Source organism: Mauremys mutica, chromosome 9 (assembly GCF_020497125.1).
Source record: "Mauremys mutica isolate MM-2020 ecotype Southern chromosome 9, ASM2049712v1, whole genome shotgun sequence".
NCBI lineage: Eukaryota > Metazoa > Chordata > Testudines > Geoemydidae > Mauremys > Mauremys mutica.
In genome coordinates, this window is record NC_059080.1 from 23870604 (window position 1) to 23898297 (window position 27694).

Sequence of the window (27694 nt, forward strand, 5' to 3'; positions counted from 1 at the left end):
GATTTTTTTCTTTTCCCTCCCCCCTCCTTTGTTTGTTGGTTTGTTCTGCTAAATGCTTGTACTTGTCCATGGCCCATTTGTCATGTTTCAGTGTAACCATTATGAGATCCATATTGTAACCATTCAGACCATTGGAGAAGCTGCTTCAGCAAGCCCGTTGCACAAGCTCATCCAGATTCGAACTTAGGCCCCTGATCTGAGGTGAGCTCCCATCACCAGGAAACTTACTGCAGATATCTCATATGGTAACCAATAGTAGGGTCTGCTTGCAGCTGCTTCCAGGCCAGCCATAATGCAGTGCCATGCAGTTAAGCATGAACTAGAAGGGGATTTCCTTGAGCAAATGTCTGGCAGAATGGATCAGTGAGGAAACATAACCCCAGAGGGGAGTTTTCCCTCGGGGGGGGGGTGTGTGTGATAAAACTTACCCATGTGTCTCAGACAATAAAATGCTTCTCTTAAAATGTTGTTTACTGTGGTTTCATATTTTCCATTCCCACCTGCACTCTGTGGCAGCTGCAGGCTCCGCACCTTAGTGCCAAAGGTCCTCACCTGTCCTGCAGAATTGCAGGAAGGGTCGTGGTTTTGGAGCATTGTTCCAGTGTCCGGATCTCTGGTTGTGCAGAACACAAATGAGAGAAAATGAAGGTGGAAAGGGGGCCAGGGCCGAGTGGATAGCTTCAGGCTGTTTGCGCTAGCTTCACTGAGTGCAGAAGCAGTGAGGTAGCTGCATTAAAAATAGAAATGCCATAGATAGAGGGAAATTGTCACTAGGACAATGGAGTTTGGGGATAAATCTAGTGGGAATTAGTAAAAATGTTGCGCGACTGACCAAATCAAGAAATCAGTATGTGGGCTGGGAGAAATGTCACAGCTGTCTCCAAAACTCTAATCCCAGTACAGGTTTTGGTAGCTAATTGCCCTTGCATTCCCTCTTCAGAAGGCATTGCTACTGTTAACTCCAAACATACCCCACCTCACCACTAAAGCATCGTGGTTGCTGGGGAGCTGTTGTTACCACTCAACTAGAACTGTTCACAGTTTTGGTAAATATTTTTGTAAATCTTGACTTTTGATAGGAAACAGTTAAAATATTTTGTCCCATTTTCCTCCTATTTTTTGGACTAGGTCTTACAATAAATTGCTTTAATTTTCCTGCCGTAGCGTACGTTATGTACTTGGCCACTACAGCGTGGGGATACATGCACATGACGTTTTGAGTGCTTTCTGGTGGTGGTGCTAATGATAGTGCTCTGTACTACAGGAAATACTTCTTGGACCAGTGGATCTCAAACTTATTTGATCATGCCTCCCTTCTTTGTGTCTGTGGTAGTTTGTGACCCCTCTCCCCGCTGCTCCTGCCACACAAGTACATATATGGCTGCCCAGCTCTGAAGGCAGAGCCGACAGCAGCGGCTGCTGGCCCGATGCCCAGCTCTGAAGGCAGTGCCGCTGACAATAGCAGCGCAGAAGTAAGGGTGGCATGGGATTGCCATCGTTACTTCTCCACTGCTGCTGGCGGCGGCACTGTCTTCAGAACTGCTGCCCAGTCCGTAGCCACCGCTCTCCAGCTGCCCAGCTCTGAAGGCAGAGTGGCTTCTCATGCCCCTCCTCCCCCCAGTACATTCTGCCTCCTCCAGGGGGTGTGCCACCCCAGTTTGAGAACCTCTGTATTGGACAACACTACCTAGAATCCTTAACAGGAAGCTGAATATCCTGGTTTTAGCTAGGGAACAATAAAGTCATCTGGTCCTGTTAGCAGGAAACTTCGTGGCCTCTGAATTTCCCACAATAAATGATAAATAATGGCTCTCGTGTGTGTGATGTACTACAGTGGGTATTAAAGGAATGGGAGCTGCTATTTATGTGCACAGCTTGCTCCAAATTCCCCTTTGTTTGTGTTTAGGGAGGTGCTGCTGTATTGAAAACCAGCCCTCCATCCCGATCGCTACCTTTAGCCCCATAGTAGTGGGATGTTTCCGATAAAAGGATCAACAGTGAAATAGTTGACAATGATTAATATTTAAGCTGTCATCGTTGGGTCTCAGAGTTAACACCCTATTTAGATGAGTGTGGGGAAGTTCACAATTTTGCTGTTGTTCCCCCCCCCCCCCCCCCGACTCGGTCTATAGCAAAGGGCCCTTTAATTCAGCTACAGTAAGTCAGCCCAGTTGCATCCATTCACATCAGGATTTTTTTTTTTTTAATAACTTGCAGGTCTAACAGAGGTTTCAGTGTTTGAAGTGAAAGCTTAGATTCTGTAACAACTCCTGGGGACACCAAAAGACAAGCTTCACCTGATCTCTGATTCATATGTTGGCTCGGCAAGGCCATGAGCCATTCTGTCCCAGCACCTGACCTGTGACCCCAGAAACCCTTTTCATGCCAGCAAGTGTATCTAGAAAGCAATAGCTTCTGTCTGTCCCCTCCCGCTTTGGTTCAGTTACAGTGGAGCAGTCTGTTCTTTGTAGGACTCATTCCATTGTGTGGCAAGGAACCCTGTGTTCTAAGTCTAAAGGCTCTGGGATTGGCTGCGTGGCAGTGACAGTGATTTCTAATGGACAACAGTACGGTGTGCTTCTGCTGAGCCACTTCTCCAGTGTGCCACCTGTCCTGGCAGGAGAAAGACAGGCAGAGCATCAGGACACTATTACAAATTCTGGAGTCTGTTTGCATGGGATGGTGTTTTCCCCCTGCTTCGTAACCCTGTGAACTGGTTGGATCCACCATATGAAACATTTAGAACTAGCATGGACAGAGCCCTCAGGAACATACTGTGAGAACAACCCTGTGCTAGCTTCCAGAGAATGGACAGAATGAGACTTAATGGATCTTTTATCTCTCTCCTATGCAATTGCTTTTCATAAAAGGTGGAGTGTGCTTGTTGAGTCTCTTAAAGTGTATTGTCATCAAGAGAAGATGTGGTTATGCAACGGTAAATTCTCCTACCCTAGCTGTGGTTGGTGGGTGTGAGTAGCCATGCAAAACTCAGGGAGAGGGTGGTCAGACTGGATGATCCAGCTGATTGTGTCTTACTCTGTGATCCTTATTCTTGGTTTAGAATGAAGACTCAGAGGAAGAAGATCTTTGTGCCATCAGCGACCGATGGGCCTTCCAGAGGGACAGCAAAAGGTGGTCCAGAATTGGCTCTGTTGACTTTCTCTCCCACAGTCCAGAGGTGCTGAACTCCACCATGCGGCAGACATCCAGCCGTGAGAGCATCCTTACGGACTCCAGTGCCAATCTGGAAGTCACTTCGCTCCACAGCAATACTGGCACAGGTAGCACTGGCGGCACAGTTGGCATTGTGGCCACCCTGCCTGATGTGTCACCCAGCCAGGACTCTCCAAACATCACCAAATCCAACGAGAGCTTGAGTGACCACTCCGTGACAAACCAATCCCCAAATCAGAGTGGGAGTTCTAAGGACAAGTCCAAGAAGCGGCGGTCCCGCAGCTTCCTAAAAAGGATAGAGTCTTTCCGAAGGAAGGACAAAGAGAAATCTGACTCCAAAGTGAAGGATGCCACTAGTGGCGGGACAGTGACCAAACCAGGATGGGACTCTGCGAAGAGCAATGGGGATCTTACTGCTGCCACGACCATCTCCCCCAAAAGAGGAATGTCCTCCTCTTTCCATGGCAACAAACACTTTCTCTCGGTGGGATATAGGACTAATCGCATGTCAAACTTGGGTGAGAGGAAGCCGGGCTCTGAACTGAGACGCGGTGCAGTCTATCTGGAGGACTATGAAACAGCCCTGAAAAATAGCACCAGCTGGGCTGCTGGAGAACAGCACCAGCGGCACGTGTACAAGGGCGACTGCCTGATCCACCTCCCTGGGGACCACAAGCCGGGGACTTTCCCCAAATCTCTCTCCATCGAAAGCTTGTGTCCTCTCGATGGCAGCCCTTTGGCCCACTGGAAACCTGGGAACAAAGCGGTGGGACTTTCAGGGTGTGGAGTGGGTGGCAGCAGCAGCAGCATGGACGACTCCTCGCCGCGGGGCTTTGCATGCCGGCAGAGGCGGGGCTCGTGCAGCTCCGTGGGCAGCCGGGCGAGCGTGTACGACAACGTGCCCGAGTTTGGCAGCAGCGAAGATTTCTTCAGCATGGATGGGGAGGTGAGCTACAAAAACCTGGATGACATCTTGCAGGACGTCTGGGGGCTGCAGCGGAAGGTGGAGCTCTGGTCTAAGGCGCTCAGCCCCGACCTGGGTGAGGGGGCAGAGGGGGAAGGAGAGGAGGAGACGGACTCAGGAGAGGAGCCCACCTTCCCCTCCAACCTGAACTTTGAAGAGCAGTCCATGTCCGACGTGGGCACCTCTGCCAGCGACTTCGACAGCACGGGCAACTCCTTGAATGAGGCGGAGGAGATTGAGATGAGAGAGCGCAGGGATTCAGGTGTGGGAGCGTCCCTCACCAGACCTTGCAGGTAAGTGGGCTGGACGTGTCGCTGAGCTAAGGTCTTGGCACGACTCCCCTCAGACACCCCTGTCCCTGGCAGCTCAGCGTCCCATAAACAGCAGGTGCGTGGCAGGTGGAGAGCTTAGTCTTGGGGCTGACTTTCCACAGGTGCAACCAGCTGGCCCCTAGTGCGCCACCAGGCTTTTTCTTTGGGAGGGTGCTCGCAGGCCTCTGCTGGCGGTTTGCCTTCCAGTCTCCCCCCGTCCGAAGCCTCAGTGTGTTGCTCATATGTAGCTCAATCATGAGAGGCCACTAGAGAACAGTGTGAGGGGCTCTACTTCTTCTGGGACAACCTTTGGCCCTAGATCTAACATCATCTCCTGGCATTTGCTTACTGCACAGCTCCGCTGGGCAGGGCCATCCCTACCCATACGCAAACTAAACAGCTGCATAGGGCACCAGGAAATTTGGGGCATCAAATTGCCCCAAATTTCCTGGTGCCCTATGCAGCTGCATGCTGCATCCAGCTCCAGCGGCCAGCCCGATCCCCCAGACGGCTGAGCCGGCCCCTCTTGGGCTGCGCACAGTAGGGCCCAGGAAAGCTGCCTTTTCCCCTTCCCTGCTCCTTCCTCTCAGCTTCTGCCCCAGCCCTGATCCCACTCCACCCCTTCCCCCACAAAACCCTGTCCCCTGAGCTATGCGTCCTGGGGGACTGCAGCAGGGGTCGGACCTGCCCTGCACTCACCGGGCGACAGGAAGTGGAGCAACCCGACCCCAGCCAGCTGCACTCCGCCAGCTCATAGCTGTGCTGCCTGTGAGTGCTGGGGGGCGGTTCCCCCTCTCCCCCCAAGCCTGGAAGCCGGGGGAGCAGAGTGAAACAGGCTGGGGTCGGGGGGTTGGGCCCAACCCCTGCTGCCTTCCCGCACTGGCTGCTCCTGCCTCCCGAAGGCCTGGGAAGCGCACCCCCCCCCCCTTGGAGGCCTGGGGCCAGGCTTCCTGTCCCCCCCACTGGGGGGCTGCATAGGGCACCACAGTCTCTGGGGATGGCCCTGCCGCTGGGCCACTAGCACTCAGGAGAGGAGGGAATGTCACTGTGATATTGGTCCCCGAGGCAGGCAGGCTGGCGTTGGTGTAGGTGACAGACACGGTGACTGTGCCATCTGCGTATGCTATTGTTCTCGCTGGGACTGAGCCAGCCTGGAACAAATGAAGACCCCGTTCAGAATCAGTTGCTCCAGGAGCCGCTGCAGTGAAAGATTTAGTTTGGGTGCGTAAGGGCAGCCGGTGAACACAGCTTGAGTCTCTGGTGCCCTCCAGTGGCCTGAAGCAAGCACCAAGAGCATTCAGAAGGACCAGGATGGTCATCTACCCTTCGCTACTGCCTGTTTGAAGGGAACCTTAATATGGGCATATTTCAGTTGTCACACAGACCCAGTTCCACACCCCCCGGGCGTGCTTTGCCACTTTGACTTAAAATTATTAGTTACGAAACCAGGACGTTTTGGGATTTGCTGTTAAACATGCTCGAGTGTATGAAGATCCCTCTGAAAAGCTCTGGCATCTGCTCAGCTTCCCGGTTGTCCTAAGTTAACTGCCGCCTGCATGTTTAGATAGTGGCGGGTAACTCCTCTGCTGGTAGGTGGTTGATGTGTGGGGATTTAGATCCATTCAAGTCAGCAGGGAAAGTCACACCTCCTCCGCTTGGAGATTTACCCCAGTGCATTGGTGGATGTCCAGGGGCCTTTCAGAACACCATGGACTTGGGAAAGGTCAGCAGGGTCAGAGCGCACCATCAAGCTCCCTACAGCGAGTGAGTCAGGGGGTTCGATTGCCTTCGTTCTGCCGAAAGAAAGCATTGGCTCGGGGTGTTTGTGTCACTCTGATTTCACAGTGCTCTGGGATGACACAGGGTCAAATTGTGATGTTGCTTCCCACTGTCACAACACAGCATCCCACCCAAAGCACATGTGAGGTTCTGTGAAAGACCTGCAGGCTTGCGTCTTTCTCCCAGACACTGATACCCTGGGACCGGCTGTGATGTAAATACGTGGCAGGATGGTGAGATAGGAGTCTAGGCCCTTCCACGAGGCCCAGTACAGACTTATGGAAATCAGGATCCCTTGTGACTGATGAGCTGTGGTGGCCCTAGAGCATGGTGATTTTGCTGAGGTAGGTTGGGTAGATAGCGGGGTTCTTCTTTACTGCCAGTGTTGTGTACTTCACCGGGAGGAAGGTGTAGCTCTGGGAAGCAAAAGAAAATGCCACTGCCCTCCACCCAGTGCCCCCGTTGCTCCCCAGGACAGCAGGTCTGTAAATCCCCAGGCTCAACAGACCAATAACCACAGCACTGGGGTTCTCAATGGAAATGCCCCTGCTGTGTTTGAATTGCACGGAAGGGCTGCTTTGAACACTGTAATGGGCCCATCCCTCCCACGCCTGAGGTAGGTCATATTCTAGTCCCTGCTGGAGGAGGTGGCAGGAGGGTGCTACTCCTGCTGGCTCAGTGCCTCTGCTGGACCCCTGCTCAGCTCCCAGGAGCACTGGGCGTCCTCCTCCCCTGGGGAAGTGACATGGCTGCCAGTGTGACCTTTTGCTCCCTCGCCCTGCTCTCCTCTGCAGGAAGCTACGCTGGCACAGTTTCCAGAACTCCCATCGTCCCAGCTTGAACTCTGCCTCCTTGGAGATCAACCGCCAGTCCTCCGCTCAGCTCAACCTGCTGCAGAAGTGCTCGCTGCTTCGCCTCACCGCCATCATGGAGAAGTACTCTGTGCCGCACAAGCAGGCCTGGGCGTGGTGAGTGTGGGGAAAATGGGGGAGGGGAAGGGAAGCTGCAGGGCATGATTGAGTAGGGCCAAGCATGAGCTTCCTGAAACCAGAGCTTCAGATCCCAGCAGGGTTGACTCAACGTTTCATCCTCCTGTGGCAGATAGTGAGGGACAGGTGTGTGTGTGTGTGTGTGTGTGTGTGTGTCGGGGGATGGAGGGGGAAGTCCTCTTTGCTCTGCATGCACATGAAACATTGCCTTGGGAGTTTGCTGTAGGTAGTTCCCCTGGCTGCTGCCCTCCACCCCAGAAGTGACTGCATTTCAGTGGTGCTGCATGGATTGTTTGTGAAGCACCTTGGGATGGAAGGTGCTGTAGAAACACAAGAGACTATTGGGGAGGGGGTACTTTTGTACCCAAGAGTATCAATACAAGGTAGAGTTCGTATGTGAGCACGTGGGTGTGCATGCATGCATATGGGTGTGGGTGTGTGCACACCATGTGTACATGTATGCATATATTGCATGTGTGCATCCATGCATATGGTATGTAAGCATGTGAGCACATGCACATGGGGGTGGTAGGTGTGCACATGCATGTGTGTGTGTGCATATGGCATGTGTGCAGGTGGGCGTGCATGCATGCATGCATATGAGGTGTACGTGCATGCATTTGTGTGTGCGCATGTGTGTCCCCGCCTCACCTCCTGCTTGCTGCTGTGAGCTTCTGCCCAGGGCAAATGGTAGCTGTTCTGACAGGCCTGTCTGCCCCCTGTCCCCATCTCACAGGACTGTCCCCAAGTTCATGAAGAGGAGCAAAGCCCCCGACTACAGGGACAAAATGGTCTTTGGGGTCCCGCCAATCATTAATGTGCAGAGGACAGGGCAGCCTCTGCCGCAGAGCATCCAGCAGGCCATGCGCCACATCCGCAGCCAGTGCCTGGACCAGGTGAGGACCAGCCCTCTGCAGTACAACCCTGAACTCCCATTCACTTGCCCACAGCTCAACCGCCTCTCATTTAACCTTGTGTTAGCTGGAGCCCTGCAGTAGATGAAGCCATGGTGATCAGAGTGCTCACTCTCCAGGGATCTCTGTCTCTCTGTCAGGGTGCATGAGCGATGGAGGCAACCCCTCGCTTTGGCCCCACTGGCTTAACTCCATAGGGTGCTGTTCCTTAACCCCAATGCATTCAGATTGCCTTGAGGGAGAGATACAGAGTTGCTTGCCATAGGAGCGTACTGCACCGATAGGATTGTGTACAGCTTCATTGCCTTTGCCCACAGCCCCTGCCCTGGGCTCCAGTGTAGCTCCCTGGCCCTGCAGCCCTCTCAGTGGGGCAGGAAGATGGCCCTTTATTTAAGGAGCCACTGTCAGCCCCTGCTGGTACCCCAGCCCCATCTACCAGCACAGCCTACCAGGGGTATGGACCTGTCACTGAGGGGAAGTTTGAAGGTGGGTGGGCTGGTTGGAAAGCCAGCAAGGTGGCGATGAGCTTTGGGGCACTGCAGTAAACTGGGGCTTGTTCCCGTCTTCACCCCAGTCTCTGCCTGCCAAACCAGGCGCCTCACCTGGGTGCCCTGGCCCAGCCCACACACAGCAGCGAGCATCTCAGGAAGGGCAACAATGTTCTTGCTGTCGTGTGGGGCGCGGAGCCCACAACCTTTCACCTAGTCAGTGACTTGAGACCCTTCCTCTCAGGCATTGTTGCCTCCTCAACCTTCCCTTGCCCAGGGCCCCCTTCCCGGGCGGGGGAACCCAGATGTGTTGGGAAGGTGTTTCCTGATGGGCACCACAGAGACTCCCTGGCCGCTGGTTGTCCTGGCTTCTCACTGGGTAGCAGAGGCTGAGCTGAGGGCTGTCAGCACCTGCCTGAGACAGAGCTGGTTACTCTGCCTGGAGCTCAGGGCTGCCTTGGCCGACTGTGCTGGACTCTGCGCTTCTCCTGGACAGATTGGCATTTTCCGGAAGTCGGGGGTGAAGTCTCGGATCCAGGTGCTGAGACACATGAACGAAGCCTCCCCCGACAACGTGAACTATGAAGGGCAGTCGGCCTACGATGTGGCCGACCTGCTGAAGCAGTATTTCCGCGACCTGCCAGAGCCCATCTTTACCAGCAAGCTCACCGACACCTTCCTGCAGATCTATCAATGTAAGTGCAACCAGCAGGCTCTCTGGGAGAGCCCCCGCTTCGGGGCAGAGCTAGGCAGGCCCTCAGGGCTGGGAGTGGGTCCAGGCTCAGTAGGGAGTTGGGTCAAAGCAGCAGGAGGTGGTGCAGTGGCCGCTGGGCTGGGCTGCCTGGCTTGGGAGGAAAACCAAGGACTTAGGAGCCCACCCATGGGAGTTGGGAAGAGGAGTCTGCCGGAGAGATGGGGAAACGGAGAGGAGAGAGGCTGTGTATGAGGTGGGGAGGGGGCTGATTTGTTGGATCCGGGCTCTATTTAGCCTTATTCCACCTCTGCTTCCTGAGGGGACTTCCCACTGCTATAGCCTGACCCCATTGCAAACGTTCTGCCAGCAGTGGTGGAATAAAACTGACTGGTCCAGCATAGGCTTCTAACCAGAGAGCAGAGCCGGAGCAGTGAGCGGTGCTTCAGAGCATGGGGCCTAGATGAGGGGATTGGCTGGGCCCTTTCCTCAGTCCCCACTACTTGGCACCATTGAGGTGGTTGTTGGCATGCAGTTGCACAGCTCTTAGTTGTGACCTGGGGGAATACGTGGGCTGTGGAATTAGAAACTCCGTTCCAGGCCCTGTGAACATGCTGCTAGGGGAGAAATGTCACCAGGGGAGATTTTTGCTGGGAAATGGCCTATGAACAAATATTGCTGTGACCAGCTCCACACAATGAGAGGCTGGCAGTAGGGTGGCGTGGGGCCCTTTGACTGGACAGCAGCTTCAGTATGAGGCGAGCAAGTACCCCTTTTCTGGGGCCCCACCTAGCTGCCCCTTGGTCCAATCAGCCCAAGTCTCGAGGAGCCCCTAAGGTGTAGGGTCCCAGAGCCTGGCTGACCACAGGCTCCTTCACTTTGCCTTCAGTTGTCCCAAAAGAGCAGAGGCTGCAAGCTGTCCAGGCAGCCATCATCCTGATGCCAGATGAGAACCGGGAAGTGCTGCAGACATTGTTGTACTTCCTGAGTGACATTGCCTCAGCTGAGGAGAACCAGATGACATCTGGGAACCTGGCGGTGTGTCTGGCCCCATCCATTTTCCACCTCAACGTGTCCAAGAAGGAGAGCACCTCACCCAGGTAATGCACAGCCAATTCAGGCTTTCAGAGTCCCAGCACTCCCCTCCATGATCCCTCTGTCTGTCTTCCTTACTGGAGACACGGCCTGGTGGTACCCTGGCTGGCCTGCACTCGCTGTGCCACCTACACCGAGGCTGGGTCAGACGAAGGGAGAAAAGGGCTTCCATTCCCAACGGGTTCCCTCTGCCCGTGCTCTCCATCAGGGGCTGTGAGGGACTCCTAGAGGGCATGTTAGGGGAAGGAGCTTCCAGCTAAGGTCCTAACCCTCAGCCCAGTGCTGCAGGAGTCTCTCTGAGAGCCATGGCACAGGGGCTGCTGCAGTGTCAGGGACCCCTCCATGGGCACAGCGGACGAGTGGCATAAGGCCTGGGCTACGAGGAACTTACAGCCTAATCTTCCTCCTGGGCTGAGCACTGCAGTGACAGAGTAATCGCCATGGTGACAGTACAGCCGCATGCAGTCCTCAGTGAGGGACATAGTGAGGTTCCCAAGGGGAGGGCAGGTGGGGATGGAGTCTACACCCAGCCCAGCTCTGCTGAAAACTGATAGGATCAGGAAGCTGCAGTACTGCTGTTTCACCACAGGGTGTCAGCAGGACTCTCCTTAGGGCTCTATCTTTTAAATTACTACAATACAGTGATTCCTTCCCTGCCAGTATTCCTCCCTGTTGCAAGAATGCATGGGGTGTCTCTGGCTGAGCCCTTACTCTCCGCTCTTTCGCGGCCCGTCACTCCCTCTGCTGGGTCTCACTAGTCAGCGTTCTCTTGGGCAGGATGATTCAGAAGAGAGGCACCATGGGAAAGCCTGACCAGAAGGACCTGAATGAAAACATGGCTGCCACCCAGGGGCTCTCCCATATGATCACAGACTGTAAGAAGCTGTTCCAGGTAGGTAGCTGCAGCTCCGGGTGAGCAATGCTGCTTTGTCTAGGTACTTACCTGGCCCCTCCTCACTGTTCAATCTGAGCACCCCTAGATTTTGTTCTCACAGTGCCCCTGGTCAATAGGGCAATGCTGCCTTCCCCCTAGTGCAGGTGAGATGCACGGTAAATGATGTGCCCAAGTCACATGGCAGGTCCATGGCTGGGTTGGTAAGTGAGCTCAGTTTTTCTAAATCCTGGGCATTAGACCATCCTTCTGCCATTGCCATACAGAAGCTAGCCAGCAGCAGGCCTTGTCTCACCTGTGATCGTGTAACAGTGAAACCCTTCTTCTCTCGGCAAGTCAAATGACTGTGGAAAGGCTCTGGGAGGAGATGTGTAGAAGTAGCAGGTGCCCGTGCACTTTCCCTGTGTGCTTTGGGGACTGGCTTCCAGCAGGAGAGCAATCTGACAGAAACGGTGCCAGTCTGTGTAGAATGCTGCTCTGAGGGGATTCAACTCTCACAGCGGAGTCTGCCTTCATCCCAATGTACTCCTCCCCGACACCCATCGGCGCCTTGTCATGGTACCTGGGAAAGGCCAAGTTTCTCCTTCGTTACTCATTGACTGCCCTAGTGAAGTGCCATAAAATCAGAGAAGTGTAGGACTGGAAGAGACCTCAGTAGGTCATCTAGTCCAGTCCCCTGCACTCATGGCAGGACTAAGTATAACTAGACCATTCCTGACATGGGATTCTCTAATCTGTTCTTAAAAACCTCCAATGACGGAGATTCCACAACCTCCCAAGGCAATTTATCCAGTGCTTAACCACCCTGACAGTTAGGAAGTTTTTCCTAATGTCCAACCTAAACCGCCCTTGCTGCAATTTAAGCCCATTGCTTCTTGTCCTGTCCTCAGAGTTTAACAAGAACAATATTTCACCCTCTTCCTTATAACTACCTGTTACGTACTTGAAAAGTGTTATCATGTCCTCTCAGTCTTGTCTTCTCCAGACTAAACATCCCGTTTTTTTTCAATCTTCCCTCAGGGGTCATGTTTTTCTAGACCTTTTGTCATTTTTGTTGCTCTCCTCTGGACTTTCTCCAATTTGTCCACATCCTTCCTGAAATGTGGCGCCCAGAACTGTACACAATACTCCAGCTGAGCCCTTATCAGCACGGAGTAGAGCAGAAGAATTACTTTTCATGTCTCGCTTACAACACTTGTGCTAATATATCCCAGAATGATGTTTGCTTTTTTTGCAAGTATTACGCTGTTGACTCATATTTAGCTTGTGATCCACTATGACCCCTAGATCCCTTTCCGCTGTACTCCTTCCTAGACAGTCATTTCCCATTTAATATGTGCAACTGATTATTCCTTCCTAAGTGGAGTACTTTACATTTGTCCTTATTGAATTTCATCCTATTTACTTCAGGCCCTTTGTCCAGTGGGGCTCCCCTTCCCCACATGCTCCCAAGCACGCACTGTACTGCTATGCAGCACTCCCAGCTTGGGGAGCAATAGGCCAGCCCTGCTAACCAATCCCAGGTGTGTCTCAAGTGGCAGTGCAGAGCACTTACCACAGGGCACAGACCCAGACAGGATGGCTGCACTGTATTATCCTCATTTACCCCCTGGCCAGGTGGGATTTTTCAGTGTTCCAGGGACCTAGTAATTGCACTGGATTGGCCCAAGAATCCATCTGGTCCAGTTTCCTTTCGCCAACAGTGCCTAGTACCAGATGCTCCAGAGAAACGTGCAAGAAGCCCCCAGGGGGCAGTTATGGAATAACCTGCCCATAGGGGATGTTTCTGTCTAACTCCCAAAGTTAGTGGCTTGTGTCCCTGAAGCAGAGAGGCTTATGTCCCTTGTAGAAATACTTTTTTACCTTCCTTAATGTGACTGCTCCCATCTAACATTTGGACATCAGCTGGGGGAGGCGTGAAGGCACCCAAGGAGCCCCAGCGTTACTGGACCCAATCTGTCCTGCTGGTTGGTGTGCAGCATTGTTTGAGCTATTGGTATTGGCATCCCAGAGTCCGTCTGGGTCAGAGAGGTGAGCTCAGGGTTCACTGCACAGTGATTTCAGGAGACAGAGTAGGCGAGCAATTCCTAGTGACCACTCTTGGGTTTTTAAACTCCTAAGTCCCACATGTTTGGTTTCTAGATACCCCACGACATGATGCTTCAGCTGGGCAACTCCTACATGGCAGCAGACACCCACCCGCTCTCGCTGGCTGAGCTAATGAGCCACAGCTTGCAAGGGGAGGGCAAGGAGTTCCAAGCTTACTTGGAAGATAACGTGCAGAACCTGCTCAAAGAGTCCTCAGAGAAGTTCAAAGGGTGGCTCAGCACCGCAGGGCCCCAGAACACAGAGCTCTCTTGCAAAAAGGTAACGTCCACCCTGGGAAGAGTTTGCACATGCCAGTGTATTTGGAGTATACGGAGATATTCAGTATCAGACTAATCAGTGGCCTGCATCCTGGTAGATTTCTTCATGCGTCACAGATACACCCAGCATGGCTGCCAGCTAAACTGCTTCGTCAACTAGACCTCATACCCTTTGGCTAGGTAGTGTATTCAGCAGTCCCATTCTAGACCACGAGGGTGATGATACTAACTAGGAGAAGCTGGGAGCTGGATAACCAGAAACCAGCATGGGGTACTCTGCCAGCAGGCCCAATGTATTCGGTGCAGATGAGCTGGTTCATACCTAGGGGCCCCTCACCCTTGAGCCAATAGAGTAAGCCCAGTGAGCTGCTAACACCTGAGCAGGTCTCCCCTGTTCTATCCAGTAGGGGGCAGGCTGCACATGCTCACCAGCTCATGTAAGGCAGTTCCCCTGCCCCCATGGCTGGGAGGCCTCAAGGGGCCACTTGTTGCCCTTAGGTTTCTTGGCTTGAAAGCCTGACTGACTTCCTCTGCTCCGGGCTTCCACAGGTTGGTGACGGACATCCGCTGCGCTTGTGGAAGGTCTGCACAGAGATGGAGGCCTCTCCCTACACGGTGCTGCAGAGGGTACTCCGGGAGCGTCACCTCTGGGATGAGGACCTGCTGCAAGGCGAAGTGATACAGGCCCTGGACGAGAGCATGGAGGTTTATCACTACGTCACGGACAGCATGGCGCCCCATCCCCGCAGGGACTTCATCGTTCTCAGGTGAGGTGGGAGGAAGAAGCACTTGCGGGTGAGGGAATCTGGACCAGCATGGAGGCAAGGTGCAATCTCTCCAACTCCCCTATCTATGCAGGGAGCTATTGGTCCTGGTGTGGACTGTCCCGTGCCTTTATATCAGAGGGTGGTCAACGTGCCCATCCCCAATTTACCCAAGCAGACTACAGCCCAAAGGAGGTCCCCGAAGGTCTGAGATGTGGCTGCCCTGAGGCGTGTGGAGATTCCAGGTCCCGTCTGGGAATGGTCCCTCTCCATTAGAGACAACATACTGCACTTGGGGGTTGGGCAGCCTGAAAATGCCATAGACAGACACAGATCAAGGAGGCACGTTTCCTTCTGGGAAGCGTATTCTCTGTGGGCTGTCTCTCTGTGTTAAAGGTGAGGGTAGCTGCAGCATCCTGCTCTGTTTTCTCTCAGGTGCAGCCTTTCTGTTGTCAGCAGAGTGCTGTGGGCAAAGCTTAGACACTCCTGGCCTGTAGCAAACTCAGGCCTCAGTGACTAGAATGGGGTTGGTTCAGCCAAGCTTTCCAGTGTGGCTGTACAACCTCCTGCTCTCAGCTCTGCTGGGTTCCCATGGCGCTGCCCATTAGACGGGGACAGGTGAAACCCAGAGGGTTGTCCAGAGCTTGTTGCTGTGTGTTTGACTGGACGCTGCTTCCTTGCTGGGCCTGGTGCGGAGGTTCCGACAATGGGCTTTGCTTGGAGTGGCCTTACGTCCCATTTTGGCTGGGACAGTCCCTTTCTTAAGCCCTGTCCCGGCCATCCTGACTTTTTTGGCAAAAGTGGGCATTTGTCCTGTTTGCTACAAACACTCACTTTTGTCAAAAAAGCGGGTGACGCCAGCCCCCTGCAGGGGGGGAAGTAGGGCTGGGGAGGGGGACGGGCAGGGCTCGAGCGAGCAGTGACACCAGCCTTGTGTGGGGAAGCAGGCAAGGCTTGTGTGAGCAGTGACGTCAGCCCTGCTTGGGGAGGGGGGCTTGGGCGAGTGGCTTGGGCCTGCCTCGCACGGTGTCCTGTTTTCCCTTTGGGAAGTATGGTCACCCTCGCTTTGCTTGTTCCCTCCTACAGGAAGTGGCGCATGGACCTACCACGAGGGGCTTGCCTGCTGGTCTCCATGTCACTGGAACACGAAAAGCTGCAGGTGGAAGGAGGGGTCAGGGCCGTGGTGTTAACATCTCAGTATCTGATTGAACCGTGCGGGATGGGTCGGTCCAAAGTGACCCATGTCTGCAGAGCTGATCTCCGGTAAAGGCCTGTTAATCTGTTTCTCGCCAAATGCTGGCCCAGTGTGAGGTGTGATCTGAGCACAGAGTGGGAGGGAGGAAGCTGTGGGTACCAGTGCTGGCTCCAACAGTGACTCACTGTGACCTCTCTATTCTGCGCAACGGGAAGCATACTCACTTACTTGCCGGGGGGCTGGGAGGTGTAATTAGTTTCTTCACGGTACTGTATACATACAATCATTGCTAGCACTCCCTACCCCTCCATCAATTATCGTTTATTATTTAACGCGTCCCCCCCCCCCACAAGCATGCTAGATGGCTCACATGTAGATAAATTATTACTTGCGCTGGGGTAACACCGAGGAATCATGGGCCAGGACCCATTGTGTTAGGCACTATACAAACACAGAACACAAAGATGATCCCCGCACCAAGGAGCTTACGATCTAATTTCCACATGGTGCAGCAACACACAAGGGTGGGAGTGGTGGAGGCTGGAAAAGGGTCACAGCCTAGGGTAAGAAGGATGGTCTGTGGATAGGGACTAGGACCCAGGAGATCTACATCCATTCCCAGTTCAGACACAGCCTTCATGTGTGACCTTAATCACCCTGTGCCTCATCTGTAAATTGGGGCTGGTGCTTCCCTAGCTCACATGGATAAAACTGTAGTCTATGTAGAAAATAGACAGGAAGATTGTGTGGCTTCTCAGCCTCTTCTAGAGGAATGTGACTGGTGAGAGAGAGGCCTTGTGACCCAGCTCAGAACGGGGAGGCACAGAGATGGTGGTGGGAGAAATGGGGCCTTGAGGCCACGCCTGCACTGCCAAAGTGATAAGAAGGATGGAAAGTAGGAGGGGTCAGAGTTATGTAGGACCTCAGAGGTTACAGGGGTATCCTCTAGCAATTTGGCTTACCCCAGCAGGTCCTCAGGGAGCTGGCCAGACAAGTTACTGCTGGGTCACAGCTTCCAGTCTGTCCAAGATCATTACTGACCCACAGTCATTCCTGTCAAATAGCTGTCCTGATGCCTGTGCGTAACTCGCTGGTGATCCAAGTCCAACTCCTTGGGGGCTGCTGTTTACACACAGAAAAGCCACCAGCTCCTCTGGCATCCTATAGCATCACTGCTGGGGGTCCCTCCAGGTCGGGATGAGACACACTGGCAGGCTGCAGTGCTAGGAGCTCATGTGTCTCTGTTGGGAGTGCTAATTGTACCATGTATCTGGGAAAAACAAGGCCCTGCCTAGGTCATAAGAGCTGCATTATCCCTTCATTTTCTGCAGCAAACTAGACTAGGGTGTAGCAGCCTTAGCTAGGAAAGGGAGCCAATGCAATGTTCAGTCTTGTTTTATAATCATGCCCATGCCTTGCATGACATATGCAGTGTGGGAGAATGGGGGAGGGAATATTCCCGATTATGCCAGCTGGTGCTTGCTCACACTGCCCCAGAGCAGGTATGTTGATAGTCCCTTTTAGCCTGAAATGGGCCCCGCTCTACATGAAAAACCATGTTCTTCTCCAGCATTTGACAATGACTTCCTCTCTGTGCTGTTGTTTCTCCAGGGGCCGGTCTCCCGAGTGGTACAGCAAGGTCTTTGGACAACTTTGTGCTATGGAGCTGGCAAGGATACGAGATTCTTTTCCAGTGCTTAACCCAGGTGGCCCTGAGACAAAGATTTGAGGAGATTGGAAGATGCTCGCTCCTGTTTGATCATGAACCTCCCAGACAACGTGGGGTGGAGCATGGAGAGGGAATCTGGCCATCAGCAGGCTGTTGGCATCTGGTTGGGCAGGGGCAGTGCCTTTCCAGGCACATGAGCATGAGCCTTCCTTTGAACCAACCACCAACCCTGAAGGAGCCAGTAGTTTTTTCCATCTCTGTGTGATCCCTTTCCTCTTACACACCAGGGACCTTCAGAGCTGTGCCCAGTGGCATGCCCTTGTGGGCACCAGGGGCCAAATGGAAGCCATCATGTCCTGCTTCCAGAATGCTGGTTGAAAGGCAGCGAGAATCTCCTCCCTAAAGCTCTGAAGAGCAGCTTTGCAGAAACGAACCAGTGTGCTGCTTGTGGGACGGCTCTCTCCAGCAATCGTCCGCCCACCCGCCCACCATGGGGAGAGTGGGGCTGGGAGTCCATACAGCAGGCTGAGCCGTGAAGCAGCTGGACCAGAGTCAGACTCATTAATCCCCTTTGCCAGGCTGACCATGGGCTCACCCTTTCAGCCCAGGGACTGGACTCAGCGACAAGAGCGATGGTGCTTGAAGTGACCAAGTATGATGCTGATGTGTAGGAGAAGTGAGAGAGGGCGGAGCTGGTGCAGCGTCTGTATGATGGTGTGTGGTGTCAGGAGGAGCGTCTGCTGGGGGTGTTACAGTGTGTGTGAGCTGTACCTAGCGGCACGGCACACACACAATAATAGTTTGAGGAGCTGGTTAATGTCAGATGGATGCTGCTGTTACTTTGGTTTATAGTTAATGACCGCCATGTGTTGAATGGCAAAAAGGAAGCTATTTTACTCTGGTGCTGAATTTCACTGGAGAAGGAACTCCAGGTCAGTGCTTTCTACTTGATCAGTCACAGGGAGCTTTAGCACCCCTGTTTTGAGCACAGGGCCATGTGGTCCGATGAATGAGGGTGCAAATGCTTTGCCAACCCGGGGCCCGGTCCTAATCCCCATCGAATCCAGTGGGAGCCTAGCCATTCATTTTCATGAATTGGATCAGATCCAAGTTTGATGAGTCCAAATTCCAAAGCATTCACCCTTGTCCTTGTATCTGTGTGTCAGCTGTACATGGGGAGTTGCCATTACAAGGCTGGGGGTGAGACCAAAATTGCACAGTGCATCTCCCTGATCCTGCTTTGTCTGGATTTAGTAATCAAGGTACTACCAGGGTCAGAGTTCCATTTGCCTTCGGGGACAGTGGGGAGGGGAGGTGAAGAACACCACCTCCATTACATGAAGACACCCTAAAAAGGTATCATCCTGCTGGCAAACTAGTCTGGATGCAGGGGAAGTTTAATAGTATTGGCCAATGAGGTATGGTCACAGGGGGTGCGGGGGGACTGGTCTCATAATCTGGTTCCACTAAGAGAGTAATGTGAGTTGCCCCAAACTGTGCTATATTAGTGCCATTTTAGTCAGCCAGATGGGCAGGGATTGGGTTAGTACAGTCTAGTTTGATCACATTGTTATGGGCACTTGATCTCCCCTTAATTCCTTCCCCCAAAGAAGCAGTGCTCACTGCACTGCAGATAGCAACATGAGTTGCCTTTCGCTCCTACAATGCCATCACTCTTGATCCAAGGATCCCACTGCTGTGATTGTCACTCCCCCACTTTCTCTCCAAGCTCGCAAACAGTCTGACCAGGATGTGCACTTAACGGGGTTTCTTTTTTAACCAGGGACCCAAATGACTGGACATTGTTCCAACTGGAAGGCAACAAAACCCACTGGCAGTAGAAATTGTCAGTTTCACCAGTAACAAACTTTCCCTCTCTCTAATGCACACCAGCTATATTCTGTTTGTGTTTGGTTTTGTATAACTAACGTTTGGGACTGATTCTTGCCTCTTTTTTTTTGTTTCTTTTTCTATCTATAAATACTGTACAGTTGGAATATTAATATATAACTCAGGCGGTAAGAGCTTGGTGCTGGGCGATGAACACCAGAGCGACGTGTGTTTTTGTATTTAAGGGACTTCTTTTTTGTATCAGATGCAGCCGCTGCAGATTGTCTGACTCCGAAGGGGCTGCGGTTCCCCCTCTGTGTAATAATAAAGTACTAATGGCATCTGCTGGCTGATGATGAAACCTTGATGTACCCTGACTGCTGAGGTCTGTGCTTCCTTCTCACTCAGCACTGGTCTGACATAGGTTCCAGGGTAGTAGAGCTGGGGTGCGAAGCCTCCTGACCAAAACCCCATGTCATGACGGAATGAGGCTGAGTGCGTAATTCATTAGTGTTTTGTAAAGCATGTGGAAGGCAAAAAGAAATGGGTAAAGGCTATTCTTATTCCTGCAATTGCAGGGCAGTTGCATGGGTCTCACACAAGTTAGCTTCACACCCATTACAGGACCCTTCCCATTGCTCCCAAACAATCTGATTTCCCCCACTGACTTTCCCTCTGGCCCCCGAGTATAAATGGCAGGGCCTCCTTTCTATTCCTCTGAGCTGCTGGCAGGGGCTGGGCTGTCCTTCCTCCGGAGTCCCTGCCTGGCTCAGCATCAGGCTCTGACCAGCACCAATTGAGATAGGGTGGGCAGTGTGTTTGCTAAGCAATGGACATTCCTTCTGTGCCCAGGCTGCCAGTACGCTGGAGGCTGGTGTTGTCTGAAGTGCTGGCCTCACAGAGGGGCTGAAAGGAGTTGGGGGAGAGTGGCAAGCAGTGCATTAAATGGTCATATCCATGCCTCAAGGGGTGGGTCTGCCGGTCAATTTAAGGCCTCCACGTGTTACTCTCACTCTCTCAAAGCCCCACTGTTCTTGGCAGCTAATGCAGCATCTCGTCAAGCTCACAGAGTGGTACCATCTGGGTTTTTAGCCTACCTGGAGCCCTGCAGTGTTACCAGCTGACCCCATTGCTTAGCACAAGATGTGTACGAACACAGCCCTCCAGAATAATCCCAGTGTCATTAAACAGCGTGTCTGATGCACTCTCCCCGACCCCCTTTTCTTTCCTCCTCCCTGCTACAGACACTTGGTATCTACCTGGTCACCTACCCAAGGCTCCTACCCTGCAGCTGCGAGTGCCTTGGCTACAACTGATGCTAGCCCCTCCTAAACAAGCTGTGGCATCCAACAGGCATAATTAGGGCAGGTGTTGTCTGGGTTCCCTGAGAGTAGAGGCACAGCCTGTCTCCTGCTCACCGACCCCAAAACATGGGGGTGGCTCCCTTGGGACTCCAGGCACTAGTCCCAATGTGCAGCATGCTGTGGTCCAGTGGGCTGAGAGCTGGTACTTTCAATCCCTTGCTCTGTTCCCTCTCTCCACCCCACCGCAGAGTGAGAAGTGCCCCCGGGCCAAGAGCCTGCCGCTCCAGCGCTGGGATCGTTCCAGAACCAAACAGGGAACGTCAGTAGCTCCAGCCCTGGGTGGAGCTGAAACAAACTCCTCTGGCTCCCGGCCACCACCGGGGCTCGGGGTGGTATGCGCTGCCAGGTTACTCTCACCTGGGATTGGGGTGGGGCTAGCCAGCCCACGCAGCGTATGGCAGGGAGACAGAACTGCTATTGCCAAGGCAGAGCCCAGCCACCCCCTGGAGAAGGGCAATTCAGGAGTAAATGAGAGAGGAGCAGAGGCTAGGGAAGGCACACCAACCATTACCAACTCCTACCCCGGTGTTGCTATTTTACTGCTGCAGCAGTCTCCTAGGAATGGGTTTGGGCACAGGCTGCATTAGCCCAGGGGAATTGGTGCCTCAGTTGCGAGGATTCATTTTCTAAAGGCGTGAGCTCAGATATGGCTGGAGAACAGGGCACGGCTATGAGTCCTTGCTGAAGATGGTGGCTGGGGGAGCAGGCCCTGAATGGGGACACCTACCCTGAACACGGCCCTAACGGTCAAGGTGGTGTAGGAAGTGTCAGGGGACAGCACCGCCTCCCTTTCCTTCTGCAGCATTTCACTCACAATAGCAGCTGCTGCCTGGGTCCCACAGCCAAGGCTTCCCCAAGGGCTGAGGGCGGCCTGAATACTTCATCACTCCACATGGCAGAACCAGCTGCCCACAAGCTGAGGTGGCCTACAATTCTCGCCAGGATTGCGCTGGCGTCTGTGTTAGCTGCCTCTGGCCCCTAAATCAAAGCACTGAAGGCTTCTCCTCCCACCTTCCTTCCCCTGGACCCAGACTTGCTTCCGGCACTGCAGAAAACACCTCTCTGTTCCAAAGACTGCTGCAGCAGCTGCCCCTGCAGCTTGTCTCCAGGGCGAAGAGGCAGGGAGCTACAGGGACCATGCAACAGAGACGGGGTTAGGATGAAATACAACATCCATTCCACAGTAGCTGGTTAATCCTTGTGCTGAACCAGCATCAGCTAAACCCACAGCCCCAAAGCGCTGACACACAGCAATGAGAATGCATGGGGCAGGCAGCGTTCCAGTGCTTTCAACCGTGGGGCAGAGTTCAGGCCCCAGCGACTATCTGTGACCATTTCTTCTGTAGCCTCACATACACCACCAGGCACTGTTGCTGCAGCGGGGAGGGGTACTCCCTCCATGGCCAAGAGCTGGCTGAGATAATGACTAGCACTTGGAAAGAGGTGGCAGCTCCCCTTTGGCATCGTCAGCCATTTTGGGGGCAATCATGGGGGTGGACAGTGAACCAGGCAGGGGAGGCACCTGGGGAGGACAGAGACATGGTCCTTCATAGCTGCATGCAAGAAGCAGTGAGGCCTTTCACCGCTCCCCAGGCTAAACTGCTGGGGACTGTCAGGTGCTGCTGGTGCGTGTGGATAGCAGGCAAAAGCTCTTTCTGGACTCTTCTGGGTCCTGAAGTGACGACTGCTGCAGCTGCTTCTTCTGCAAGCACAGCTTCTCCTGGAAGGGGGTGGTGGTGATGGTGTACAGGATGGGGTTCAAGGCACTATTGATGGGCAGGATGAAAATGACCACCCATGATGTCACGGTGCCTGTTCCAACAAGGAGAGTATGTTAGTAACCATGGGGGGTTGGTTGCCCACTTCCTAAGAAATAATTCAGCCAGAGGCTTTTAGCCTGGAGACTCGGGGCCACATTCTGCTCTCCGACACACAGGCGTAAAGCCAGAAGAACCCCAATTAAGTCAGAGCTACTCCGGATCTCACACCTACATGAGTGCAGAAGCTGGCTCTTCACGGGCCTGAGCGGTAGCTGACAATGCACAGCCTCTCTAGCCAGACTACAGGCTGTGATTGGTTTTGTTATGTGAGCGAATGGACCAGAATGAGAGAGGCACCAAATGCATTACCACCCGTGAGCTGAGCTGGGGTTCAAACCCAGGGCTCCAAAGCTCAAAGAAAAATGCATTAACCTGCCAGGACACCTCTAGCGCTGAACACATCACACACTGAGGAGGATAATTTATAGACACATCACCCCATTGTGCAATAAGAGTCTCAGCTAAAGGACATTTACAGCCAAGAGCTGAATTAACCCAGGCATAATGGGGAAGAGCTAAGGACCTAGGGCCTGCCTGGAGCAGGGAGTGTAACTCCCATCTCTGGGCCGAATTCAGTGGTGACACATGGCAGAGAAAGTAACACTTGGGGGGTACTTTGCTCACAAAGCAAGTGCTGATGTAACTTCCACCTATTTGGTTTTCAGCAGGGGTGCAAACCAGGTGAGCCTTGCACACTGAGGTGGGCGAAAGGGAGTGTGCATGGCAGGAAAAGCCACTAAAGAGGAGGGCAGTGAGATAAAACACACACACGCACCCTCTTCCTTTACCTAGCTTGCGCCATCCCCAACATAGCTGCAATCAAATTCAGCCATGAGAACACAGCCACAACTCCCCCCATCTCAGGAGGCTGCCCCTTCCCACACAGACCTGGGCCTAGAGACTGATCCTCTGCCTCCTTCCCCAGGCCCCAGCCTGCTCTGAGCTGCAGACTAGGAGCCAGCTCCAATGAGGTGGCCGGCCAGAACTGGAGAGGAACCTGCCTAGACTCCAGGGCATCGCTGTATGGAAGGATGAGGCTGGTGGCAAGAGGCTGTCACCCAACAGGAGATGGAAGGTGCTGCCTGGGCTCAGCAGCGGGGCCAAGGGACAGAAGTGACCTGAGTGTGTCTGGCTTTTACCCCTCAGGGATGGAGCATTTGGAGCATGGGTGCCAGGGGCTGCAGGCCAGCTCTGCACCGATTTCGGGCCTAACGAGGTGCCCCCTGCTGCAAGCAGGAGGGAGTGCATTCGCGAGGTGGGGTAGTATGAAGCTGGCAAGAGGCCGGGATTGGCATGCCATTTGTTGTACAGCTTCATTATAATGCAGGTGCTCTGGGGCACCGACTCAGCACATGAGGGACACATGCAGGAAGCCACCGCATGGCAGTGCTCTGCATATCAAGGCCTCTCTGTACAGAAAGGCTGATGCTGGTGTGGGTCCCAGCTTAGCAAGGTCAGTCACCTGGTATTTCCACCTGCAGCAAGGAGAGAAGCTTCAGGAGGAAGATGGGGATCCAGCAGAGGGCGTCAGTGAAGACGATGAAGAAGAATCTCTTGGCGATGGCCACTTCCCTGGAGAAGACGCTGCGCTCGGCCGTCTTGGTGGCCGTGGTGTGGATGGAGTAGAACATGCTGGTGTAGGCGAACACGATGGTGACAAAGGCAATGAGGTTCAGACCTGCGGGGACAACAACCAGCCATGAGTGTGTCAGAGAACCAGCCCAGGTGTGCCTGGGCCACACACGGTGGGTGAAACATCAGCTAGCAGATGCCTTCCAATAAAGCAGCCTCTTAGGGCCAATGACCCCTTTCTTCCCCAAGGGAGCAACGAGAGCCATGTGGACACAGCCACCCTGCGCCATAAGGTGATTAAACAGGAAGCTTCTGCCTCACTAACATAACAGGAGAGTGTTTGTGAAGTACTTGAGGGCAGCAGCACTGTGGGTGTCCTGCTACCTGGCTAGGACTCTCACTGCCCCACCTGCTCCTCAGATGTGTCTGCACCCTGCTAATCTTCTAGTCCCTGCATGCCTGAGGCTCATCGATGGTCTCCCAGTGTCTGGCCCTGCTCTCCCAGGGGTGCTTTGGCTGGAGGTGGCCTCAGGCCGATGGAGTGGCAGGGGGTTTGTTAAGCCACTTTCCCTCTACTATGGTAACAAGCACAGCCGGCTCCAGGCACCAGCGACGGAAGCAGGTGCCTGGGGCGGCCAATGGAAAGGGGTGACAGTGCATCTGTTTTCGGGGCGGCACATCCAGATTGTTGGCGGCAGCACTTCCGTGGCAGTTCAGTCGGCCCGCTCTGGACTGGCAGCAATTCGGCGGCGGGTCCTTCACTCGCTGTCTTGCTCCCCAGCGGCACTTCGGCTGCAGATCTGTTGGGTTCTTTTTTTTTTTTTGCTGCTTGGGATGGCAAAAAATCTGGAGCCGGCACTGGTAACAAGCTGGTGAGCAGTGATTTATAACAGCAGCCTGGGTCTGCATTAAAGCTCCTGGATCTACACACCGATACTCAGCGTATCCCTGACGCTGGCACTGCGTGGCTGCACATCCTCAGCTCTGCTGCCACAGGCATGGATGGGAACTGCACCCTTCCGTATGCCCCCCCTCCCACGGAGAGCAGGGGTGCACCTCAGCCCTCTGGGAAATGCTGGAAAGGCTTGGGGGCTTTGTGGGACCATGAAGGAGTCAAGAGGGCAGGCCAAAAAAACCTCCAAAGTTTTGCAAAATGTTTCTCATCAGCCCTTGGGTGTGTACCAGGGGTCAACATGCTACCCTGGTCCCCTGGCAGCAATGTTCCTTAAGGGGCTAGTTTGCTCTCTCCCACTCTCCCTTCATCTCTAGCAACAGTAACAGCATCCTATCTGCCCTCCTTCCCCCCCAACACCAAGGCTGCTGCTTCCCTTACCTGTGTGGGATCAACCCTATTTCACCCCCTGGCAGCCTGGTTGCAGATTGAACTGAGCCAGATGATAACAACAAGCAGCAGCCTCTTGATGGACTCATGTGACCAATCACTGTCAGCTGTCCTGATGCGGCCCCTATCCCTGCAGGGTCTGAGCACCTCCTGCTGAAATGCATTTATCCTCACAGCAGCCCTGTGCGGCAAGGTGTCCCCATTGGAGATGGGGAACGGAGGCACAGAGAGACTAAGCAATTTGTCCAAGGTCACACAGGCAGCCTGTGCTGCAGCAAGAAATTGACCTTGTGTCCCCCAAGCTAGCACCCTGCCCACTGGACCCTCCTGCCTCTCACTGCTCCTTTCCATGATGCTGACTTTCCTGTTTGACTCTGGGGCAGAGCACACATCAGGGAAAGCAAGTTCCAGTCCCCGTCTACCCTTCCCAAGGCTTGGTGGTGCTGTTGTAGCTCAGCAGTCATGCCCCGTGTCCTGGTGATTCCTTACCCAGAAATATCCCGGTGGAGTAGCCCCTGGCTCCTGGTCGCTCGGTCTCGTCGGACTGGAGTGGGAAACACACCCCGTTCCTCCCATAGTAGTCCCCAAAGGACTCCTTGCACCAGAAGGGGACGAGGGTGAGAGAAAAGCCCAACAGCCAGATGATGACCAGCATGGAGAGGGTCCGCTTCTTGCCCGCCCCATAATGGCTGAATGGGAAGACGATGCAGAGGTACTTCTCCAGGGTCATGTACGTCAGCAGCAAGACGGACACCTCCGAGGACAGCATGGCCAGGCTGCCCACCAGCTGGCACTGGATGCTCGCCATCCACACCTGGGCGTGCTTGTTGTACTCGCCGGAGAACTTGAGATCAAAGGCTCCAATGAAGAAGAGATAGATTCCCATCAGACCGTCTGCACCTGGGACAGAGACAAGAGTGGCACATCAATTCACGAGTGTAACCCGTGGCAACAGTCCCATGGGCTCAGTAAGCCTCATAGAGCTGCTGTTAACAGAAGGCCAAATTTTGCCCTTGGACGGATGGACGGACACACACACACACACACACACACTCTTGCCTGACATCGTCCTAGCCAGCCCCTCCAGCCCCACCCGCGACTCACAGCAGAGCGATTTGATGGCCATGGTGTGCTGGCTGTTCTCTGTGATGATGAAGGACCTCATGCAGATGACAAAGAGGTTCCCAAAGCAGGTGACGCATGCGATGACCCAGACAAAGACCCTGAGGATGATGTTGGCCAGGAGGTTCTCGAAGGAGGAGATGCCGTCGGTGTTGGGCTTGCAGCTGCGCACGTGCGGAGAGTAGCTGCAATACTGGAACTTCTTAAAGTAGCTGCCAGACAAAGGGATATCGCCTGCGTTAGATCCATGCCCAGGACATAGAGGTTTTTAAGGTCAGGCTTGACAAAGCCCTGGCTGGGATGATTTAGTTGGGTTTGGTCCTGCTTTGAGCAGGGGGTTGGACTAGATGACCTCCTGAGGTCCCTTCCAACCCTGAGATTCTATGATTCTATGACAGGGGCTCCAGCCCTAGAGGCTAACTTGGGAAGAGGCTTTCCCTCCTGGCACAGAGCCTCATGCACCTCCCCCCCCTCATCCCCTTTTGCTCCTCCTTCCTCTCCCCACCTCACCTGCCCCAAACATTCCCCAGGCCCGTCTCCTTCCATTTCCTGAGCCATTCTTTTCATCTCCTTGGAGCAGATTCAATCTAAACGGATCATAAATGTCTAAACACCGAGTGAGATGTGGCAGCATGGGCGAGGAGCGCAGGGCAGGAGCTGGGAACGTGAGCTAGCAATGAGGCAGTCTACAGAGCACCAAGGACGTTGCAAGCCTCCAGCCAGCATATACAGCCCTTTAGGCTCACGAGCACTGAATCCCGCTCAGGATCAAGGATGGGGTTGAAAATCGCAGGCCATCCCTTAAGGGGGAGTGATGGCGCTGCACCACCCAGGGGCCAATTTCCTTGTTTGGGATGCCCACATTCGTACGAGATCACAGCTGCTTTTCATCCCAAAATGCAAGGCCAACGTGTAAGCAGTCGCCCTCGCTGTGCATCCTGACCCTAGTTCAGCAAAGCATCTTAGGCATCTGCAGAACTTTAAGCATGTGCCTAAGTACTTTGTTGAATCACGTACTATGTAACGATGCATTTTAATCAATAGCTATTCAGTACTTTAAACGAATGTGTACAGAGTTTCCTTCCAACTCAGGACCGCTATCAACATATAACATTTCAAAATCAATCCATCATTAAAACCTTTAAAATTCCATTAACAGGGATTCACATTTTATCCAAGGGTTATTTCATATAAATCCTGTCTTTTAAAACCTCATAAAAGTAATCCTATATCAGCTTAGCAAAACTCTGCATTTTAAAAGGACGTCAAACTTCAAAGCAAGGCTCATTTCTGTTCTAATTACACATAAAAGGTGGGGGGGGAAACAATGTCCCTTCCTATTGCTCATTAACA

At 53.5% G+C, this 27694-nt stretch overlaps 2 protein-coding genes across 7 annotated transcripts in view; one reads left to right on the forward strand and one right to left on the reverse strand.

Annotated features, from left to right (window-relative positions):
• The window catches only part of STARD8 (StAR related lipid transfer domain containing 8), a 122900-nt gene extending 103438 nt beyond the window's left edge, over positions 1-19462 (forward strand). For all 6 annotated transcript variants that reach the window (XM_045029706.1, XM_045029704.1, XM_045029708.1 and 3 more), the window contains 10 exons: positions 3062-4431; positions 7023-7196; positions 7954-8113; positions 9116-9314; positions 10200-10410; positions 11183-11297; positions 13440-13664; positions 14213-14430; positions 15514-15690; positions 17234-19462. In XM_045029706.1, the coding sequence (XP_044885641.1) occupies positions 3062-4431; positions 7023-7196; positions 7954-8113; positions 9116-9314; positions 10200-10410; positions 11183-11297; positions 13440-13664; positions 14213-14430; positions 15514-15690; positions 17234-17351 (2967 nt within the window). In that variant the 3' untranslated portion in view covers positions 17352-19462. The remainder of the gene's footprint in view (positions 1-3061; positions 4432-7022; positions 7197-7953; positions 8114-9115; positions 9315-10199; positions 10411-11182; positions 11298-13439; positions 13665-14212; positions 14431-15513; positions 15691-17233) is intronic.
• Positions 19463-19569: 107 nt separating this feature from the next.
• LOC123377528 (relaxin receptor 1-like) overlaps positions 19570-27694 on the reverse strand; it is a 36950-nt gene continuing 28825 nt past the window's right edge. The window contains exons 16-19 of the mRNA XM_045030564.1: positions 26324-26553; positions 25709-26119; positions 23768-23983; positions 19570-22297 (exon numbers count right to left, since the gene is read on the reverse strand). Coding sequence (XP_044886499.1) covers positions 22098-22297; positions 23768-23983; positions 25709-26119; positions 26324-26553 — 1057 coding nt within the window. The 3' untranslated portion in view covers positions 19570-22097. The remainder of the gene's footprint in view (positions 22298-23767; positions 23984-25708; positions 26120-26323; positions 26554-27694) is intronic.